The sequence below is a fragment of the Aethalodelphis obliquidens genome, unplaced genomic scaffold (assembly GCF_003676395.1).
Source record: "Aethalodelphis obliquidens isolate GAN/ISIS:26980383/991018 unplaced genomic scaffold, ASM367639v1 scaffold5, whole genome shotgun sequence".
Lineage (NCBI taxonomy): Eukaryota > Metazoa > Chordata > Mammalia > Artiodactyla > Delphinidae > Aethalodelphis > Aethalodelphis obliquidens.
This window is the reverse complement of record NW_020837949.1, coordinates 10,760,631-10,780,004: the sequence shown is the minus strand read 5'-3', so window position 1 is coordinate 10,780,004 and position 19,374 is coordinate 10,760,631. Positions and strand designations below refer to the sequence as shown.

At 39.1% G+C, this 19,374-nt stretch overlaps 1 protein-coding gene across 3 annotated transcripts in view; it reads right to left on the bottom strand.

Annotated features, from left to right (window-relative positions):
- The window catches only part of TPK1 (thiamin pyrophosphokinase 1), a 335,120-nt gene that overhangs the window by 74,137 nt on the left and 241,609 nt on the right, over positions 1-19,374 (bottom strand). For 2 of the 3 annotated variants that reach the window (XM_027101627.1, XM_027101628.1), the window contains one exon: positions 7,703-7,801. The exons of the other annotated variant lie outside the window; for it this stretch is intronic. In XM_027101627.1, the coding sequence (XP_026957428.1) occupies positions 7,703-7,801 (99 nt within the window). The remainder of the gene's footprint in view (positions 1-7,702; positions 7,802-19,374) is intronic. 3 annotated transcript variants of the gene reach the window in all.

Below are 19,374 nucleotides of genomic sequence, written 5' to 3'. Positions count from 1 at the left end.
GTGTGTGTGTGTGTGTGTGTGTGTGTGTGTGTGTGTGTGTGTGTGTGTCTGTGTGTGTGTGTGTGTGTGTGTGTGTGTGTGTGTGTGTGTATATCTCTGTGTGTGTGTGTGTGTGTGTGTTTTGTAGAATAATATAAAGAACAGTCGTTTAAAGACTGGCATGCAGAGCTTCCCCATCCAGGGATCAAACCCACGCCCCTGCAGTGGAAGTGGGGAGTCTTAACCACTGGACTGCCAGGGAAGTCCAAGGCATCCCCTATTTTTAAGCTCCTGAGGTCTCCTGGTCAATGTAGCTATCCCAGACCCCACATCCCCAAGCCCCCTCCATCCCAAGCCCTGACCTCACCCTCTGGACCCTCCTGTCTGGCATCTCTGTGAGCTGTGCCTTCATCTCTGCCCTGAGGTGGGGGGCTCCTTGCTGGACCCCAGACTCCAGCCCCCAGGCATGCACAGCTGTAGGTGGAACACTGTGGCCTCATATGAATCCTACTCCCCAGCTTCTGGTTTGCAGGGAGACATTTTATCCTCTCTGGGCCTCAGTTTGCTCATCTGGAAAAGGGGGCTGCTCTTGGTAATGGTACCCATGGCGGTTATGACTCTGGGCTAGCTGCTTTATTCACTTGACCTTGTGTCTGATGCTCACAACTGCACTGCAAAGTAGGGGATGAGAACCTGCAGTGGACCAGGCAGAACTGACTCCAGGCTTCTGCCCTGGGCTCCCTCTGCCTGGAACACCTCCCTGCCCCTAGCCATCTCCCTGAGGAGATGTGATCCTTATGTGATCCAGGTCTCAGCTCAAATGTCACCTCCTCAGAGGCCTCCTCCCATCTCCTGGCTTAAGTAGCCCCCTGTCATTCTCTGTCTCCTGCCCCTGCTGGACTTTTCTTCTGAGCACTTGACTGTCCTTGGGAAAAAAAAAAAAAGAATGAATGAATGACTCGGTATTAATAAGTGGTCCTATTAACTTAGAGTGATTTTAGCCACCCATCCCACTCTGTTATACCCATCTCATGTATACCCTATGTGAGCAACGGTATGAACACAGCAGAAAGGCAGCTTAGCTTTAAATACAGCCCTTCTTAACCTTGACCGCACAGAAAACATCTGGGAAGCTTGGGGAAAAAAAAACAACAAAGGGTATCCAGGCCACACATGAGATCAATTAAATCAGGCCCTCCAAGTGTGGGACTAAAGTACAGGCACTAGCACTAGTACATTTCATACCACCCGTCCCCGTCCCCCCCCCAAGGTTATTCCAGTGTGCAGCCAAGGTTGACACCAGCATTTGTTTCAAAGAGTTCAAGAGGCAGCAAAGAGGCAATAATAAAACCAAACCCCTGGCCTGTGGGCTAATTTTTCAGAAAGCCATAAGGCAACTAATTCTCCGCAAAATTCTCCTCAAGTATGTCTGACCAAAATCTCTCTATAGCAGCCTGTGCATTCAGAGATCCCGGTGCAAGATTATTTTTATTTTAGGTAGGAGGGCAGGAGGTGATATATGAGTGGTCAGTACCTGGGTTCTGGAGTCAGTCATCCAGAGAACACTCCCAGCTCTAATACTCAAACACTTTGTGATCCTGGGCAGCGAAGTTGCTATCTCTATACCTCAGCTTCCCCACCTGTAAAATGGTACTTGACACTTGCATTACCTGAGACAATTCAAAGAAAGCACTCAAAAGAGCTTCTGACATATAAAGGAGCACTCAGTATTCACTTGGCATTATTAGCTATTATTTATGTAGAAAAAATAAAGCAGAGCCCACAGTAAAGTTAGAAATATATATACAGTGTTATGAATATATTTTTAGTAACAAAAAAAATTGTATGTGGCAAATCACTATATGTGATAGCATTTGTATTATACATAAATAAAAACAGTTGTTTATCTAGCTTTATGGTTTAAGGTTCTAGGCAAAATTTTGGTTGAGCAAAGGGTTCTACAGTTTAAGAAAATATTTAAAATCCTGTGTTAACATAATTTATCCTTATTGCATAGATTTAAAACACATCATTAGAAATACTTAGGGGCAGTGGAATTTTCTCATCTGAGGGCTCTCTGATTAGTTTGTTGATTTGATGGATTCCTACTATAAATAAGGATAAAGATATGTGGCTAAGATATTGGCATTCAAGTGGCTTACAAAGCATTTTGCTTGGTACTGTACTTAGGATACTTTGCTGATAGTGAGAATGACACTGCTAATGACACTGTTTTTGGTCACAGACTTAACTGAATCAAAACCACTGAGAACATGATAGGACTCTACTAGCACAATGCTAAACCTGACCTTGCATCTTCAGAAACTTCACAAGTTTTGGATGTTCAGGAAAAAACTGATATTCAGTTCTGGTGGAAATATCCCGTTTCAGCTGCCCATTAGGATCTCAAAGAAGACAGAGTATAATTTGTTATTGTTATTACATTGGCCAGTCATTGGAAACACGTTAACAATGTACAAATTAGAGCCTCTAACTCTAAAGTAATTATCAGCCAATTTCAGAGTTGTTAACATGATTAAAGTTATGAATGTTACCTGACACCCTCACGAATCAATTTTTGATTAGATAATACTATCTGCTTACAGGTACATCGTTCAAATTTCTTAAAGGCTTTTTAGTACCAAAACTTTGATACAATTTTTCAATAATGTACGCAGAGCTAGGGAGAGGGAGTAAATGATTGATGGCTTTTTCCTTACAATGCTTATTAAAGGTCCTGATTTGGTTGGACTCCAACTGTTTGGGCTCAGAATTAGGAATTCTAGTTATGATGATGGCTCATGTGCACTGATTAGAAAAACATCTCACAGAGCTACTAAAAAAGCAAGCTAATCACCAGAAACACAGTAGTGATAGAACAGTATTTCATACTTGAAAGTTCTTGAAGATTCTGCCTTTCAATTTATTATAAGACATATGCTCTTAAAGAAGCATCAATGGACAGTTAGTACCTATACATAAATACATATCCAAATATATTCATTATATATTTGATTTCTACCTACAAGTATAATCCATCTATCAACAGCAGCGCGTGGTGTGAAACACGGTACAGTGGGTGTGGGGTTGTGGATATGTAATTGTGATGATTTTCTAATGTCTCAAGAACTTCATTTGCAGTACATGTGGCCCTTTAAGCTGCATCGCTTTGTTTTAAACAAATGAATAGCAGGTTACCTGGTTGAGTCAGAACAACAGGGCAGAATAAATTATAGAAACAGACATGTGTCACATTTCACAAGGAGAAGAGACACTTCGAATTTTGTGTTTGTTGTAAAGAACCAAGTGATCCCACAAGCTCTGTCACTGAAGAAGAGAATTTCCTCTTTCATAAGCAGACATGAAGTTGAATTTGGAATTTTAAAGGTCAAGGGTACCTATTGAAAAAGACAGTACAGCTGACCCTTGAACAACCTGGGGGTTAATCCACCTATGATTTATAGTCGGTCCTCTGCATCAGTGGTTCTTGCTCATCCTTGGATCCAAGCGACCACAGAGTGTATAGTACTGTGGCGTTCACTCCTGAAAAATACGTGTATATAAGTGGATCTGGGCAGTTCAAACCTGCGTTGTTCAAGGGTCAATTGTAATATATTCAATATAGGCATCTTCTTTTCTAAAGAGTCACTCAAAAGATCTTATCCCTTTAGAATGAGTGGCAAATGCTTCTTTTGAGTGTTTATTCAAATAATTAACATAAGGTTAGTCTAGTTTCATACATGGTCTGATTTTTTTGAAGTTACTTACTGTATCTTTCTGTGATCCAGTCCATACGATTCCATGAATTGTTGTTAAACACAAAAGTGATCATTTTCCTCCTCTGTTTAAATTCTTTCCCACTTATTTACAAAACAGAAATAGAGTCATAGATGTAGAAGACAAACTTACGGTTGCCAAGGGGGAAAGGTGGGGGGGAAGGGATAAATTGGGAGATTGGGGTTGACATATACACACTACTATATATAAAATAGATAACTAATAAGGACCTACTGTATAGCACAGGGAACTCTACTCAATACTCTGTAATGACCTATATGGGAAAAGAATCTAAAAAAGAGAGGAGATATACATATATATATATATATATATATATATATGTGTGTGTGTATATATATGTATATCTATGTATATGTATATATGTATGTATAGCTGATTCACATTGCTGTGAATCTAACTAACACAACATTGTAAATCAACTATACTCCAATAAAAAATTTTTTTAATAAAATAAAATCTTCCTCTACTGCCTACAGAATAAATCCAGACTTCCTCTCCTAGTACACGATCTGATCCCACCTAAATTTCCAACATCGTCTCTCATCTTTCCACCACCTCTATGCACACTCCAGCTACATAAAATACCTCCTGACCTATCGTGACAAAGCCTTGCAAATGCTGTACCATCTTCCTGGAATGTACTGGGTTTTTTTATAGTTGCTCCAAAAGATTTCAAAGATTATTTGCAATTGTAACACATCAGAGCTTCCCAAGAGAACAGATTAGCATACAAATAATGAGCCTTTGGCATCAAAGGAAATATTCAACTACAGGGATATATGCACTTATTCATAAGTTACAAATTATTTAAACCCTGGGGTTAAGAAGTATGTGTTTTTCCAAACTTAAAAAATAAACAATAACAAAGTATCTGACTTTATCCTATTCATAGTCCCAGGGCAAAACAGAAATTACTATAGTAACAGAAACTCACAGAAATACATGGGCATCCTAACAGACTTAGAATAGGTTTAATATTTTTCCATGTTCAAAAAATCAGGTTGATGTATCTCATATCCCTACTCTCCTGGTTTTACGGCTCTCGGCAATTCTTCTGATTATTTTTGTTCTCAGGCAGGGCTGCCAAATCCTTGGCTAAGCTTCATCCATTCCAGAGCCAGGCGTCCTCAGTTCGAGCGCCTGCTCTGCTGCCAAGCTCTCCCTCACTGCCTTGGCATCAAACATGAGCCGCTGCCATACAAGAAAGCTACCCTGACGACCAGCGTGTGCAGGGCACGTAGTAATTTCCTTAAATCCTTCTCCTTTAAAAGATCAGATGGAACACGTCATCGAACATTACAGGCCTTTAGTTGACAGTTTGCTTCCACTTCTGACATCTCTCCTCCTCTTTCTGGCCCCTTTTCCTTTATTTATTCAGTTATACAACCGTAAAGTTTAAGTACGCAAGGACATAAAATGCTGGGATTTTCGTGTCTGCGGTTCCCAGAATGAAAATTAAAACATCTGATGAGATCTGGAAATAACTGAGTAATAACGCTGATAAATATACTAAATCTACCCTGTAGTCTACAAATGAGTACACTGATTCTTAGGACTTAAACTGCCAGGCCACACAGTATCAGACAAGTTGATAAAATCTCTGCACATATTTTAGCAGAAAGGTAGGCAAGTTTCAAACTTTTAAGAAGTTTCTGCACACAGGGAGATCAGCTCGGTGCTTTGTGACCGCCTGGAGGGGTGGGATAGGGAGGGTGGGAGGGAGGGAGACGCAAGCAGGAAGAGACATGGGAACATATGTATATATATAACTGATTCATTTTGTTGTGAAGCTGAAACTAACATACCATTGTAAAGCAATTATACTCCAATAAAGATGTTAAAATAAAATAAAATAAAATAAAGTTTGACAAAACTTAAAAAAAAAAAAAAAAAAAAAAAAAAGAAGTTTCTGCAAAATTATGTCAGCCTCTCCAAAGCTCTTTTCTAACGATTTAATCATAATCACTTCTCATTCCCTCCAGGATCCATCTATCCTTTGATAAACTTGCTATCCACTTTTCCAAATCAATGAAACCAATCTGAACTTTGACTGGAATTTGCTGTTTTATAATCTAAATTACTTTGAAAACAACTTAATAAGGCAAAAGATTCTGGGATCTGTTCTCATCAAAGGTAAAAGGCACAAAGCAAGGCATTACTAATACTTCAGAACATACATAACTAAGGAAATCATTCAGCACCATTTCAGGTTATTCCCCCACTTAGGAGCTTCACGCATGTTTAAATGAATTAATTTATTTTCTGCAATTTGCTCTGAGACCTTAAGTGGCCGCATCTGCCGTTGCTTATTTCAGCATTCAGTGCCCTTGTTCTCTGAGTCACCAGCTTACAGCTTGAGTGCTCCAGGTGTATTTATGCTCCCAAAGTATTTTAAATTAGGAAATCCAGTTTCCTTTTTATAAGACTCAGAAGTGATTCTCCACTGTTAACTTTTTTCTTAAGGATATAGGCCTATATTCACAGTTGAATTTTTGGTACTATATTTATTATTAGCCCTGTGACAGTCAATATTTTAGAAGGTCATTAATATTAGAATCAAAGATAGTCACTTAAGATAGGCCATTCTTGGGTTCTCTTGGGGTTGACATTTGGGGAACCCATAAAATCCATCACCATAATAAAACCACTACTTATTACACTCTGTGCCAAGCACTGCATATGCTATCTTGCTTAATTCTTTTGACAGTCCTATGATGTGGTTTTTATTTTCTCTATCGTTAACTCAGTTTTAGAGATGAGAAAGTGTTGGCTTAGAGAAGTAAATCACAAGGTCACACACCTAGTAAACAGCAGAATTTCTTTCAAGTTTCACACTGATTCACGAATGTCTAAGGCATGGGGTTGTGTTTTAGAGGGTATAGGAATGATTAGGACCCAGTTTCTGCCTCTATTTCTGATCTAGGTAGGGGAAGGAACCTAAGGCAATTATACAGATCTTACAATCCAAGGCTGGAATGCCTTGAAGAGACACTCCCAAATGCTTTGAAGATTCAGAGAAATGAAAGATAGCATCTGGTTGGAGGTATACATCTTCAAAAGGCAACAGTTGCTTTAAAGGAGCCGAGAAAATAAGGAGGGATTCAGAAAATGGAAGCTGTGGATTTCAGAGCATCAATAAATGGCCCATGCTAGGGCACCGGCCGTGAACTATGAGTGACTGACAATAATGAGCTGAAGAACATGAAGGATTTGGTTTTCCTGTGGATTGAGAGCCTACCGTCCAGCGCTGGACTCCACAGATTCTGGACACAGCAGGATTCGATCACGGTGATAAACAGGGTTCCTTTAAGACTTCTGTTTTATGGGATCTCTCAAACACCTTAGCTAGACGGACTGTTAAACAGAAAGAAGATCTCTCCCTTGGCAAGTATTACCATTTCTGATTCATCTCAAATACTGTCTCTGGTTCCATCCTAGTGCTGCCTCTTCTACATCCTCTATGCTTTGGTCCAAAATAGTCTGGGACCAGGCAGGGCAGTGTACCCATCTCCACCCCAACCTCCTGCTCTGCTTTAGTGGCCGCTGCCCCTAATTCTTTCTAAGGGAGTTAACTGTAGCCACTCTTAATGAAGCAGATGGAACGCGAGGTTCAGAGGCTTAACGAGGCTAATCCTTCTTTCCCGATTCAATTCCGGCACCTACCACGTGACGCCATCCTGTAGAGAGTTTACATTCAGCAACTAGCTGCTCACTCTGTGCAGGAACCATTCTAAGGACTCAAGATAAAGCAAAGACTAGACAGGCAATGTCCTTGCTCTCATAAAGCTTAACTTTTACTGAGGGGAAGAGAGCTATCGATAATTTAATAAGAGTCGAACAGTAACGACTGCAATGAAGAAGGTAAAACAGGGCAATGGGCTTTGTTGGGAGGAGAGGGCGTGGGTACTATTTCAGATCTACTTACGAGAAACAGTCTCCATGAAGAAGTAACATCTTAGCTGAGACTCAAATGATACGATGTGGGAGATCCATCGGAAGATAGGAAGGCATGAAGAACAGTATTCTGGGCAGAGAGAAAAACAAGTACAAAGAGCCTAAGGCAGGAACCAAAAGGGCAGCGTGACTACAGCCAGGGAGTGAGGGGAGAGTGGTACCAGTGGCTGGAGAGGCAGGAGGAGGCCAGAGCCTAGAGCAGGACCTCGGCACAGACAGGAATGGGGCTTTTATTTGAAATATGAAGGAAAGTCATTAAAGGGTTCCAAATGCTGGGAGACACAGTTTTATTTTGGCTTTAAGACAATTGCTCTGGTCACTTTGTGAAGGATGATTTAATGAGGTGGTGGAGTAGAAGCCCACTGCAGATTCCAGGAGAGATAAGAAGACGGCCTGCCAAACATGGGCCGGAGACCTAAACAGACACTTCTCCAAAGAAGATATACAGATTGCCAACAAACACGTGAAAGGATGCTCAACATCATTAATCATCAGAGAAATGCAAATCAAAACTACAATGAGGTATCACCTCACACCAGTCAGAAAGACCATCATCAAAAAATCTACAAACAATAAATTGCTGGAGAGGGTGTGGAGAAAAGGGAACCCTCTTGCACTGTTGGTGGGATTGTAAAGTGATACAGCCACTATGGAGAACAGTATGGAGGTTCCTTAAAAAACTAAAAATAGAACTACCATATGACCCAGCAATCCCACTACTGGGCATATACCCTGAGAAAACCATAATTCAAAAAGAGTCATGTACCACAATGTTCATTGCAGCTCTATTTACAATAGCCAGCACATGGAAGCAACCTAAGTGTCCATCGACAGATGAATGGATAAAGAAGATGTGGCACATATATACAATGGAATATTACTCAGCCATAAAAAGAAATGAAATTGAGTTATTTGTAGTGAGGTGGATGGACCTAGAGTCTGTCATACAGAGTGAAATAAGTCAGAAAGAGAAAAACAAATACCGTATGCTAACACATATATATGGAATCTAAAAAAAGAAATGGTGATGAAGAACCTAGGAGCAGGACAGGAATAAAGATGCACACGTAGAGAATGGACTTGAGGACGTGGGGAGGGGGAAGGGTAAGCTGGGACGAAGTGAGAGAGTGGCATGGACATATATACACTACCAAATGTAAAACAGATAACTAGTGGGACGCAGCCACATAGCACAGGGAAATCAGCTCGGTGTTTTGTGTCCACCTAGAGGGGTGGGAATAGGGAGATGCAAGAGGGAGGAGATATGGGGATATATACATACATATATATATATATATATATATATGTGTGTGTGTGTGTATATATATATATGTACAGCTGATTCACTTTGTTATAAAGCAGAAACTAACATACCATTGTAAAGCAATTATATTCCAATAAAGATGTTAAATAAAAAGAAGATGGCCTGGACATTGATCATGAAGAGTAGACATGGAGAAAGGAAGAAGTCATCTAGGTTCTTGGTTTGTGCAACTGTGTCTGTGTTGGTTTACTGACATGGGGAAAACAGAAAGAACAGGTGGAGCAAAACCCAAACATTTTGCCGTGGTCATGTTATCTTACATACGGTTCTCAGACATTCATTCAACAAAGGTTTACTCAACAACACCTCTGCACCAGACACTCTTCTCTGCAGGAGGGACAACTTCTAAACAAAAGACATGAAGTTTCTATGCTCTAGAGCAGCTTATGTTCCCAGAATTCCAGAGCAGGTGAAGAAAATCAGAGAGGTAAGGGGTGGAGCTATACATGAGAGAAGCAATGGCATGTAGATGTATTTAAAGTTATAGGCTGTGATAAGATCATTTAGGGACAGTTTATAGAGAGAAGGAACTCAGGACCAGACCAAGCAAAGGACAAGCATTTTCTTAATGAGAAATGAAGAGAGCAAAATAAATCTATTCACGTCTGGGTAACAATTTGTCATCAATTTGTTTGGCTTTATTGACAGACATAGCAAAGTAACCTCCCCACCACTGCCCACTGAATTCTTAGACTATTTAGGGGCAAGTGCAGTAAAGTTATTGATGTACTAGTCTCATTTTCTTCTTCTATTCCTACCTTCTTTATTAAAATTGTATTCATGGGTAAAGTTAAACAGAAAACACAGTTAACTATAAAGTTTCAACTACAAAACTCTAAATAATGGGAAGGAAAACTTAAAGGGCTCATAAACTAGAGAAATTAATAATCTAGTTAATTGGATAAAGATACAAAATGACTGGAACAAACAAACCCAATTTTTACATTTATATAATACTGTAAGAGTGCCCTGTAGGACACAGTAGAATAAACCAAACTAGGACTTTCCTGTTTTTCTTCTTTTTGCACAGCAAATATTAGAAGTTTCATGAATTAAGACACAATAAGAGAACCAATCCCATTTTCTTTTCTTTTTATAATGATACTTGCCCTCACATTATAGTTTTCCACCATCTTCAACATCTGTAAGAGGGGAATCTAAAAATGAAATGCTTTAGACCTTGCCTCATATTAAGAGCAGTAAACAAATGGGTCAGAGAAAAGCATCTAGGGGAGCAATGAATTCATCGAACACTCCAAATCCTCAACATGGTGAGATTTCTACATATTCACTCCTGCACTGCCCACTCCCTAGATAGGCATCTCTCTCTCTCTCTCTCTCTCTCTCTCTCTCTGTCTCTCTCTCTCTCTCTCACACACACACACACACACACACACACACACACACACACACACACACTCATACTAAAAAGCCATCTCTGGTAACTAACATTCATATTCTAAATGGCATCACTTTAAACCATATCAACTTTTGGCAGGGTTTACAACTATTTTCACCCTTAAAATTGAACTTAGCCCTCATTATTCTAATTGTTTTAAAGGTTTACAGTATAGAACTCTTGCTTCGGCATCTTTTACCATAATGCAATTGACTCTGTGTCCCATTACAGAATTCATGGGGGTAAAATGCACTTGCTCATTTTAAAAAGGTTGCTAATTACACAAAACATGCAAGGCTCTATCCCAGAGGACGAGGAGGAAACACAGATGACAGCACCAAATCCTTGAGGCGAATGCATTCTAAGAAAAGGAATAAAAAATCTGCACAGAGAATGACACTAATAGGTAAACATACTGAAGAGAGGTGCACAGCACACTTTAGGAATTCAAAGTTAAGAAAGAAAAATCACATTTAATTAGGAAAGCTTCGTGAGGGATGTGATTTGAAATGGCTCTTAAAGATGAATGAAGATTTTAGTGGGGGGTAAGGGAGAGGAAGATATTCAAGGGAGAACATATTCTGAGAATACTAGGGGTTGGGGACATGTTTTAAGGGAGAAATGGCATGTGTGTTGGATCTCAAGTGCTTTTCACAGGTATTCAGGAGGAGAGAACAAAATAGTCTAATTCTGCTATTGAGAATAAAGAAGAAAGACTTAATGAAAAAGATTGAGATCATTTAGTTCAAAGTCACACATTTTAAAGGAAAGAGAATGAAACCTCATGGCAGGTGAGAGCAGCGCTCATAATTACATCAAAATTGCAGCAGCAGTGGGTCGGGATGAGAGGGAGGCCGGCACCTCTGCCTTTCTTCACTTTGTCCAACAAGCCCAAGCCAGATACCCACCGCCCTCGGTAATGTATCCTTCTAGAACAGGGGAGCCTTCTTTATTTAATTTACCTGTTAGTTAGTAATGTGCCATGCAAGGTATAGGAAATAAAACTTTATCTACTTTATCTGTAGAATATCAGCCTTTGGCGGGATTCAGGTCAACTGAAAACACCTCAGGTTTGAACATGTATTTTTCTTAATTATATGTCAGATTTAAATTGCCCAGAACCTGTTTCTCTCTCCTGGCAGACTTAACACTGATATACTGCAAATAAATAATTTTTTTCGATGGTTAAAAATAAAAATTGGTTATCAATTGTAGCTGGTAAAATCAGAAAGCCTTCTTGCTTTGATAATGTTTTCTAAGCACGTTCTTAAGACACACACACACACACACACACACACACACACACACAAGAAAAGCCAGACTTAGGAACAGTTGAGAGACGAGTTGTTAATTTGCAATTAAATGTGGTCTAGAAAACAGATGAGTGAAAAAGGCCGATATGATTTCTCCAAAGTGAAACCTTGCAAATAAATTGAGAGGCGGCCAAAGTATGACATGGCACTGGGGCAAGCAGGAGATCACAACACTACTAATAAATCATTATCAGAAAATGTTGTATTCCTGCAGCCAGAGCGTCCATTCTTTCTCAGAGTAAATGAGGAATAATCATGACCATCTCCCATTTCTAGCCTCACTGTGAACTTCTGAAGAGTGAGAACCTTCAGCAAGAGATGATAAACTGTAACGATGACACAGGACATCCTCCTTTGCAACATTCAAAGCCACTTCCATACAGTGAACCACATCGCACGAAATCTATGCGAAGAGGGGCTGCACAGCAACCCCAGACAGAAGTCTCCTGAGTCTGGTCCTCTTGCTGCTTCCCACGGGGACTTTAATTGCCATCACATAGGGAATTAAGGGGGAGAGAGGTGTCTCCTTGAACATTAAGCTCCTGGCATTTATGATCTGGACCCGCTTATTTCTCTGTGGCTTCAGAAGCCACAGTTCCACACTGAAGAAAACCTCTGACATCATCTAGCAACCCTCTTGGTATAGATGAAGGATGCGTATGACGTCCTGGGGCCATATAATTCACTCGTTTCACAGTCAGGGCTTGAACCCTACTGTCATCTTCCCTCCACATTATTAACTGAAGTAAATAGCTGTATAAATGTTTTTTGCTACGTTTCAAGGGAAACTCAAGGTACAAATTACACAGAGAGAAGAAGGTAAGTTACATGTTATACAATAATCTCCAGAGAGTTACTTTGTCAAACGGTTTAAAGCGTTGATTTGTTTCCTTTTTTGGCTGTTTTATAATCTCAAAACCAGAAGAAGACCTCTACCCTCCCTTGCTAGTTCCCAAATACACCTCTTAAGCTTGAGAACTTTCTCTCTATGTAATCTGTACGTTGAGTTTCCCTTGCACTGTAACAAAAACACATTATGCAAATATTTCTTCACTACAAACTTTATTTGGGGTCCACAGACATATTTCAAAGCGCCTTTATGCAGATGCTTCTAATTTAGTCTGCATTTTGGGCACTTCCCCAGTGTGATCTGCCCTTCTTTTAATTTAAGCCTAGTGTTCTCTAAATATTTTCAGCTTTTTCACAATCTGGCCTCCAAGCAATCTACAGGACACAGGAGCAGCTCACAGCTGAGAAACCTGCCTGCCATCTAAACCTCCGGCAGCCAAACCATCTTGCCCTTTTATCATTGCTCCTTCCTTTTCATCAAAAATCCTGCTTTAACCATTTACCCCCCTTTGTGAATGTAAATCTTTTTTTCCCTTGAGTCCTTCCCACAAATACTTGAGAACCGCGATGAAGGACATTTGGTTTATAATCACCCCAGACATCACACATCACGGTGAGCATAAGTTACACTTAATTTACACACTCTTCAAATCTGCATGGGTTCTGATTTGTGGCTCACAGAGTGGAAAGGAATGTCTTAGGTAGGGCTCATACCATGAGTTTAATTGCCAAGGTGTTAATTCTCTGTCTCCTTTGTCTTAGAACCTGCCCAATGTCCGGGAAAATTCTATTTTCATTTAGAAAAAGGATGTTGAGATAGGTTACTTCACCAAGTCGAAAGCTTTTAAAAATAGATATGTAAATAACCAGTGACGGATCCACTTTCTGTGCATGGAGGACTGAGTTAGGAGACATGAACTTGGACAATTCATTGAACATTCTGGGTCTCAGTTTCCTCATCTATAAAATGAGGATAATTATAATATAATATAATACTCTGCATTCATAAAAGAGTTGATGTTATACCTGAATAAGAATGAGTGTAGAGAAAAGACAGGTAGAAGAAAGTATATTCAAAACACACAATATGATTATTTGGACCCAGAAGAAAACTATGCCCAGTGAGCTGTTCGCATAGTAAAAGTTTATTCATCGGAACCCCTTGATTCTTTCTCTACAGTTCATGTAATGAGCAAAAGTTATTGCTTTCTTGTCTCAGTATATTAGCTGGATGGTTGAATGCACAGAGCTCACATCTGAATCAGCACAAAGGTGAAGCCTGGAGGAGGGGAAATAGAAAGGGACTCTTGAGCTTATACCAAAGTCATTCTCATCAGTCAACCTGCCCACATAAATACTAGGAAATCAACTCATTTAAACAACTTGGGAGGCGTGCCTGAGTTATAATAGTGTTCTTGAATGCAGGTCAATGAAAAATTGGTCTGCTCACACATTCCCATTTGTCATATTCCCTACAAATGCATGTTAACTGTTTTGATATTTAAATGCCTAGACTCAACCATAACAAATGTGTGTTGTCAGGTTGTTGGGAGTTTTCTAAAAACAAAACAGGATGATTATGGCATACAGTAAATTACTGTTGGTTTCTTGTGCTCTAGCAGAATCACAAAAGGGTAAGGACTTAAGAAAAATCATTCATATCTGCTTCAAATCCTATAACATAGAAAACAGAATTGGAGCTGAGTTCACGAAATATACAGTATTTAATACAAATTTGTTGTAGGCTGTATGTCATTAGTCTTATATGTCTGGCAAATGTAATATTTGCTTACCAGTGTGATTTCTGAAAATCCTGCAGAATAACATAGTCTAAAAAAAAAATCTTGTTCCTCTTTGTATTTTTCTCCCCAGAGAAATAATATCTACTGCTTATCAAGCTCCCCCTTACCCAACTTTGCCTTTTTCATAAAAGTTGGGTCCTCAAGTTCCCCATGATTGTCATTTTGTGCGATTATTCCTCAGTGTTAATATTCAGAACTTATCAAAAGCGGCAGTTCTGTGTTCTATGACCCCAGACTGATCAAATCTATGTATATAATAAGAAAACCCAAACTTGTACCATATTGTAGTGCAAGTATATGTGTGCGGCATTGGTGTTTGTGTGTGTGGAAGGGGCAGGAATAAAAGTGAGAGCAGATAAGTAGTCAGTCAGTAGTTTGCTGGTGTATGCGTGCTCAGCAAATTAATGATACATATCTGATCGATTGTTAAGGACCCGCAGAGTCCTGAGACTCAAATAATATGTAACTAAGAAAGCAATACAAGAGTCAAATTCTCTGCCTTTTGTTTTTCACCATCTTAATCACACATCAGATTGCTGCCTGTTATTGGTAGAAACTATCAGTTTCTCATTAAAATGCAGTCTCAAAAAAAAAGAGAAGCAATCAAAAAAGGATAGAAAGAAGGAATATGTCTAATAAAAGCCCGATTACAAACTCACGGCTGACCAGATGCAAACCTGACTTCCTTCATGGCTCCCAGGGATCAGAATATACACTGGACTAAACTTGACCACAATCCTTGGAGAACAGAAACCAGAGTGAATGGAAATTGTCTCTCTCACCCCTCTTTGTGGACACCAAATAAATCATGCTCACACAATATTTTGTGTCTATTTTGTCTTGAGTCTTTACCACATGTTATCTGAGGCCACGATGAATAACACTGAGGTTCAGTTTCTCAAGGACATGTAAACAGTCTTCATACATTACTTTTCAGAGTAACTGTAAAGATTCAGTGATGTAATAACTATATTCAATATGTATTATTCCAGGAAATTACTGAACTTATTGATTACAGACTTAAATGATAGCCTCAATAATGGCACCCCCAAAATGTCCACATTATAATCCTCAGAACCTGTAAATAAGTTACTTGCATGGCAGGAGGGGTTTTTCAGATGTGATTAAATTAAAAAGCATGAGTTAGGATTATCCTGGATTACCCAGGGTAGTCACAACATCCTTAAAAGAGGGTGGCTCAGAGTCTGAGTCAGAGAAAGAGAGGTGACAATAGAAGCAGAGGTCAGAGAAAGAGAGAACTGATGATGCTACACTGATGGCCTTGACAATGAAGGAAGGAATGAGTCAAGAAATGTGGGCAGCCTCTGGAGGCTGAAATGGTAAGAAAAGGATTCTCCACCCTAGCCTCCAGGAGGACTGCAGCTCTGTCAATACCTGGATTTTAGTCTCATAAGACCCATTCGGGACTTCAGCCTCCAGAACTGTACATGATGAGCTTGTTTTAGGCCTCTAGTTTGTGGTAATTTGTTATAGCAGCAATTTGGAACTGATACAGCTGAAAACTTATATCATGAAAATTTTAACAATATGGTTATATTTTTCAATCTACCTACCAAACATCACACATTTTACATTTACCTGTCTTTATATATATTTGAATTGATTATCTAGTATCAAAGTTTTCTACACTGCTAGTAGTGAAGGAGCCTAGGAGGAAAAAGCCCTGTGTTGGGATAGAGACATCTGTGTTCCAGGCCAGCTCTGGCCCTACAAAACCATGTGATTTGTGGAAGTCACTTTTAGATCTTCATTATTTCACTTGAAAATCACAGGTCAAGACAAACGGTGATGTGCCTTTCAACATTCTGATACTATCAATATAATTATCCTAGATTCTAAGTCAAGGAAATAACAGTCATAGAGTCTGGACTATACATCATAGAAATTGTCATTTGCTGGCACGTATTATCAAGGATACATTAAAAAATCAAGATGTGGTATCAACAATAAAGGTTTCTTTTTTAATATATTCCATTAATCAAGAATGTAATGCTCTGTTATTTCCACAACATAGTCGAAAATATAAGAAATCACTAAAAACAGAACTACCACATGATCCAGCAATCCCACTCCTGGGCATATATCTGAAGAAAATCATAATTCGAAAGGATACATGCACCCTAATGTTCATTGTAGCACTATTTACAATAGCCAGGACATGGAAGCAACCTAAATGTCCATCGATGGAGGAATGGATAAAGAAGATGCGGTACATATATACAATGGAATATTACTCAGCCATAAAAAGAAATGAAATTGAGTTATTTGTAGTGAGGTGGATGGACCTAGAGATTGTCATACCAAGTGAAGTCAGACAAAGACAAATATCATATGCTATCACTTATACGTGAAATCTAAAAAAGTGGTACAAATGAACCTATTTACAAAACAGAAATTGAGTCACAGGTGTAGAAAACAAACTTATGGTTACTGAGGGGGAAGTGGGGAGAGGGATAAATTGGGAGATTGGGACTGACATATATACACTACTATATATAAAATAGATAACTAATAAGAACCTACTGTATAGCACAGGGAACTCTATTCAATACTCTGTAATGACCTGTATGGGAACAGAATCTAAAAAAGAGTGGATATATGTATAACTGACTCACTTTGCTGTACAGCAGAAACTAATACAACATTATAAATCAACTATACTCCAATTAAAAAAAAACACTTAATACAGCCTAGAGCAATGAACTCAGTATGCACTGTTACACTTTAAATCTTACCAAATATTTGAAAATATTCAGGGCTCTACAAATAGAAATGTAAGGCTTCCTTGAGAAACCTTTGTGAAAATATTTATCTGTAATTATCATCCTAATTTATTTAGACATATATAAATAAATGTAATATTCTAGGTACAGCTATTACGAAAAATAAATCTTTCACACATTTAAATTTACATAAATTTGTGAGGGAACTTATTATTCCTCAGGTTTGAAAGATCCTTAGTAAAAAGTTATTATTGGAGAAAAATCAATATTGGAATTTATAGCTAGCACTTTCTATTTATAAATAAAAATGACCTATGGAAACATTAATGACTTTTCTAAATTAATAATATAAAGCAGTGAAGATGGAAAGCCACTGATGGTTAATTAAACACAGAAGGGGGAAAGGCTGCTCCTTGTCTTTATCCAAGAGAAGGAGATAATTGCTTTTTAAAGGAACACTTAGAGATTATTCAATAGAATTTCCTGTAAATGAAACTGCTTCCCCAGCAGGTTGGGCTTGTTTAAATGTTCAGTGACCTAAACTTCCTCCTTAGAAGGGCCAGCCAGCCCCTGTTATGTATTCATTAGATACGAGCTGGCCCTACAGGTCTCATTCTCTCCTCCCTCCTGTCTCTAGCAGCAAGCACACAACTAAAGGAGGGCAAAAGGCACAAGGCGCCACCTATCTTTGGGAGAGAACACACTTCAGGTGTCTCCCGCAACCAGAGTTTCCTCTATGCTACGTCCTCCCCAAATCTGCATCCTGTCTGCTAGACCTACTTCACTGGTGTTTCACTCTTGCTGCCTTGGTTGACTTCCCTGGAGGTTCCCTCCTGAATGCCTGGACTTTAAGAGCAGATGTCAGTCCCACCCTGATTAGAAAACCAGTCAAAGACATCACAAGAAAAAAACTCTGCAAAACAATGTATCTTAGGAATGTGGACGCAAAAATCCTCAAAAATATACTAGGAAACTGAATCCAGCAACACAGAGAAAGAATTATACATCATGACCAAGTGGAACTTATCCGAGGGATTTAAGTTTGATTTAATATCGGAAATTCAATTAATGTAATATATTATTATATAAACAGGATTTTTTAAAAAAAAATCACATGATCATCTCAATAGACCAAAAAAGAAAAAGCAAAGTCCAAAACCCTTCCCTGGTAAAACCACTCAACAAACTAGGAACAGAATAGAATGTCCTCAATCTGATCAAGGACATCTGTGAAAAACCAACAGCTAACATCATAGTTCATGGTAAAAACACTGGATGCTTTCTTTCTGTGATCAAGAACAGAACAATTTTATAATACATGAATTATATTTCAATAACACTGCTTAAAAAATGTCATTTCCCCAGGCTTCCCTGGTGGTGCAGTGGTTTAGAGTCCGCCTGTCGATGCAGGGGACGCGGGTTCGTGCCCCGGTCCGGGAGGATCCCACATGCCGCGCAGCGGCTGGGCCCATGAGACGTGGCCGCTGAGCCTGCACGTCCGGAGCCTGTGCTCCGCAATGGGAGAGGCCCCAACAGTGAGAGGCCCGCGTACCGCAAAAAAATAATAATAATTTTTAAAAAAATGTCATTTCCTTCCAGCTTAGTTTACTAGTACTGGAATCAACTTTTGCCTTCTAGAAGAGCGTATTGGTCTGATTTCTTTTGCTTAAAAGGTTCAGTCATGGCCATGATCCTTTATAGATACAGAGTGCACAGTTCAAGTACAGCCCTTTGTGAGACCTTTTCCGGGATACAAATATGGAAGTGACATCATTAGACCTTTGTCCCAGAGCTCCCTCTGACCTACCGCATACAACCGGAAGTGGTATTTTGCAATAACACTTTACACTGTTTTTTTTTAAAGACTGCAACAGCTTGTGATCCTTTAAATACCATAGGTGATTACAATTTTTTTTTAATTTTTAAAGTGTAAAATAATGACTCAAACAAATATAAAATGAACACATCAAAGATTTCAATTAAGTCAATTAATGAGAAAACTATTATGATGTAACACACTGGTTCAAAGGAGACTGCAAAGGACAGACCTATTTAGACAACAAGGAGTGCTGTAATGGATTTGCTAATGGATGGAAAATTGGCCATTTATATAGGGTGATAATCCATGGAGTTTTCACAGAACAAAAGTTCAACTGACTTATATGAACAGGAATCATATACAGTATGACCTGCCCTTTATCAGTTAACTTCT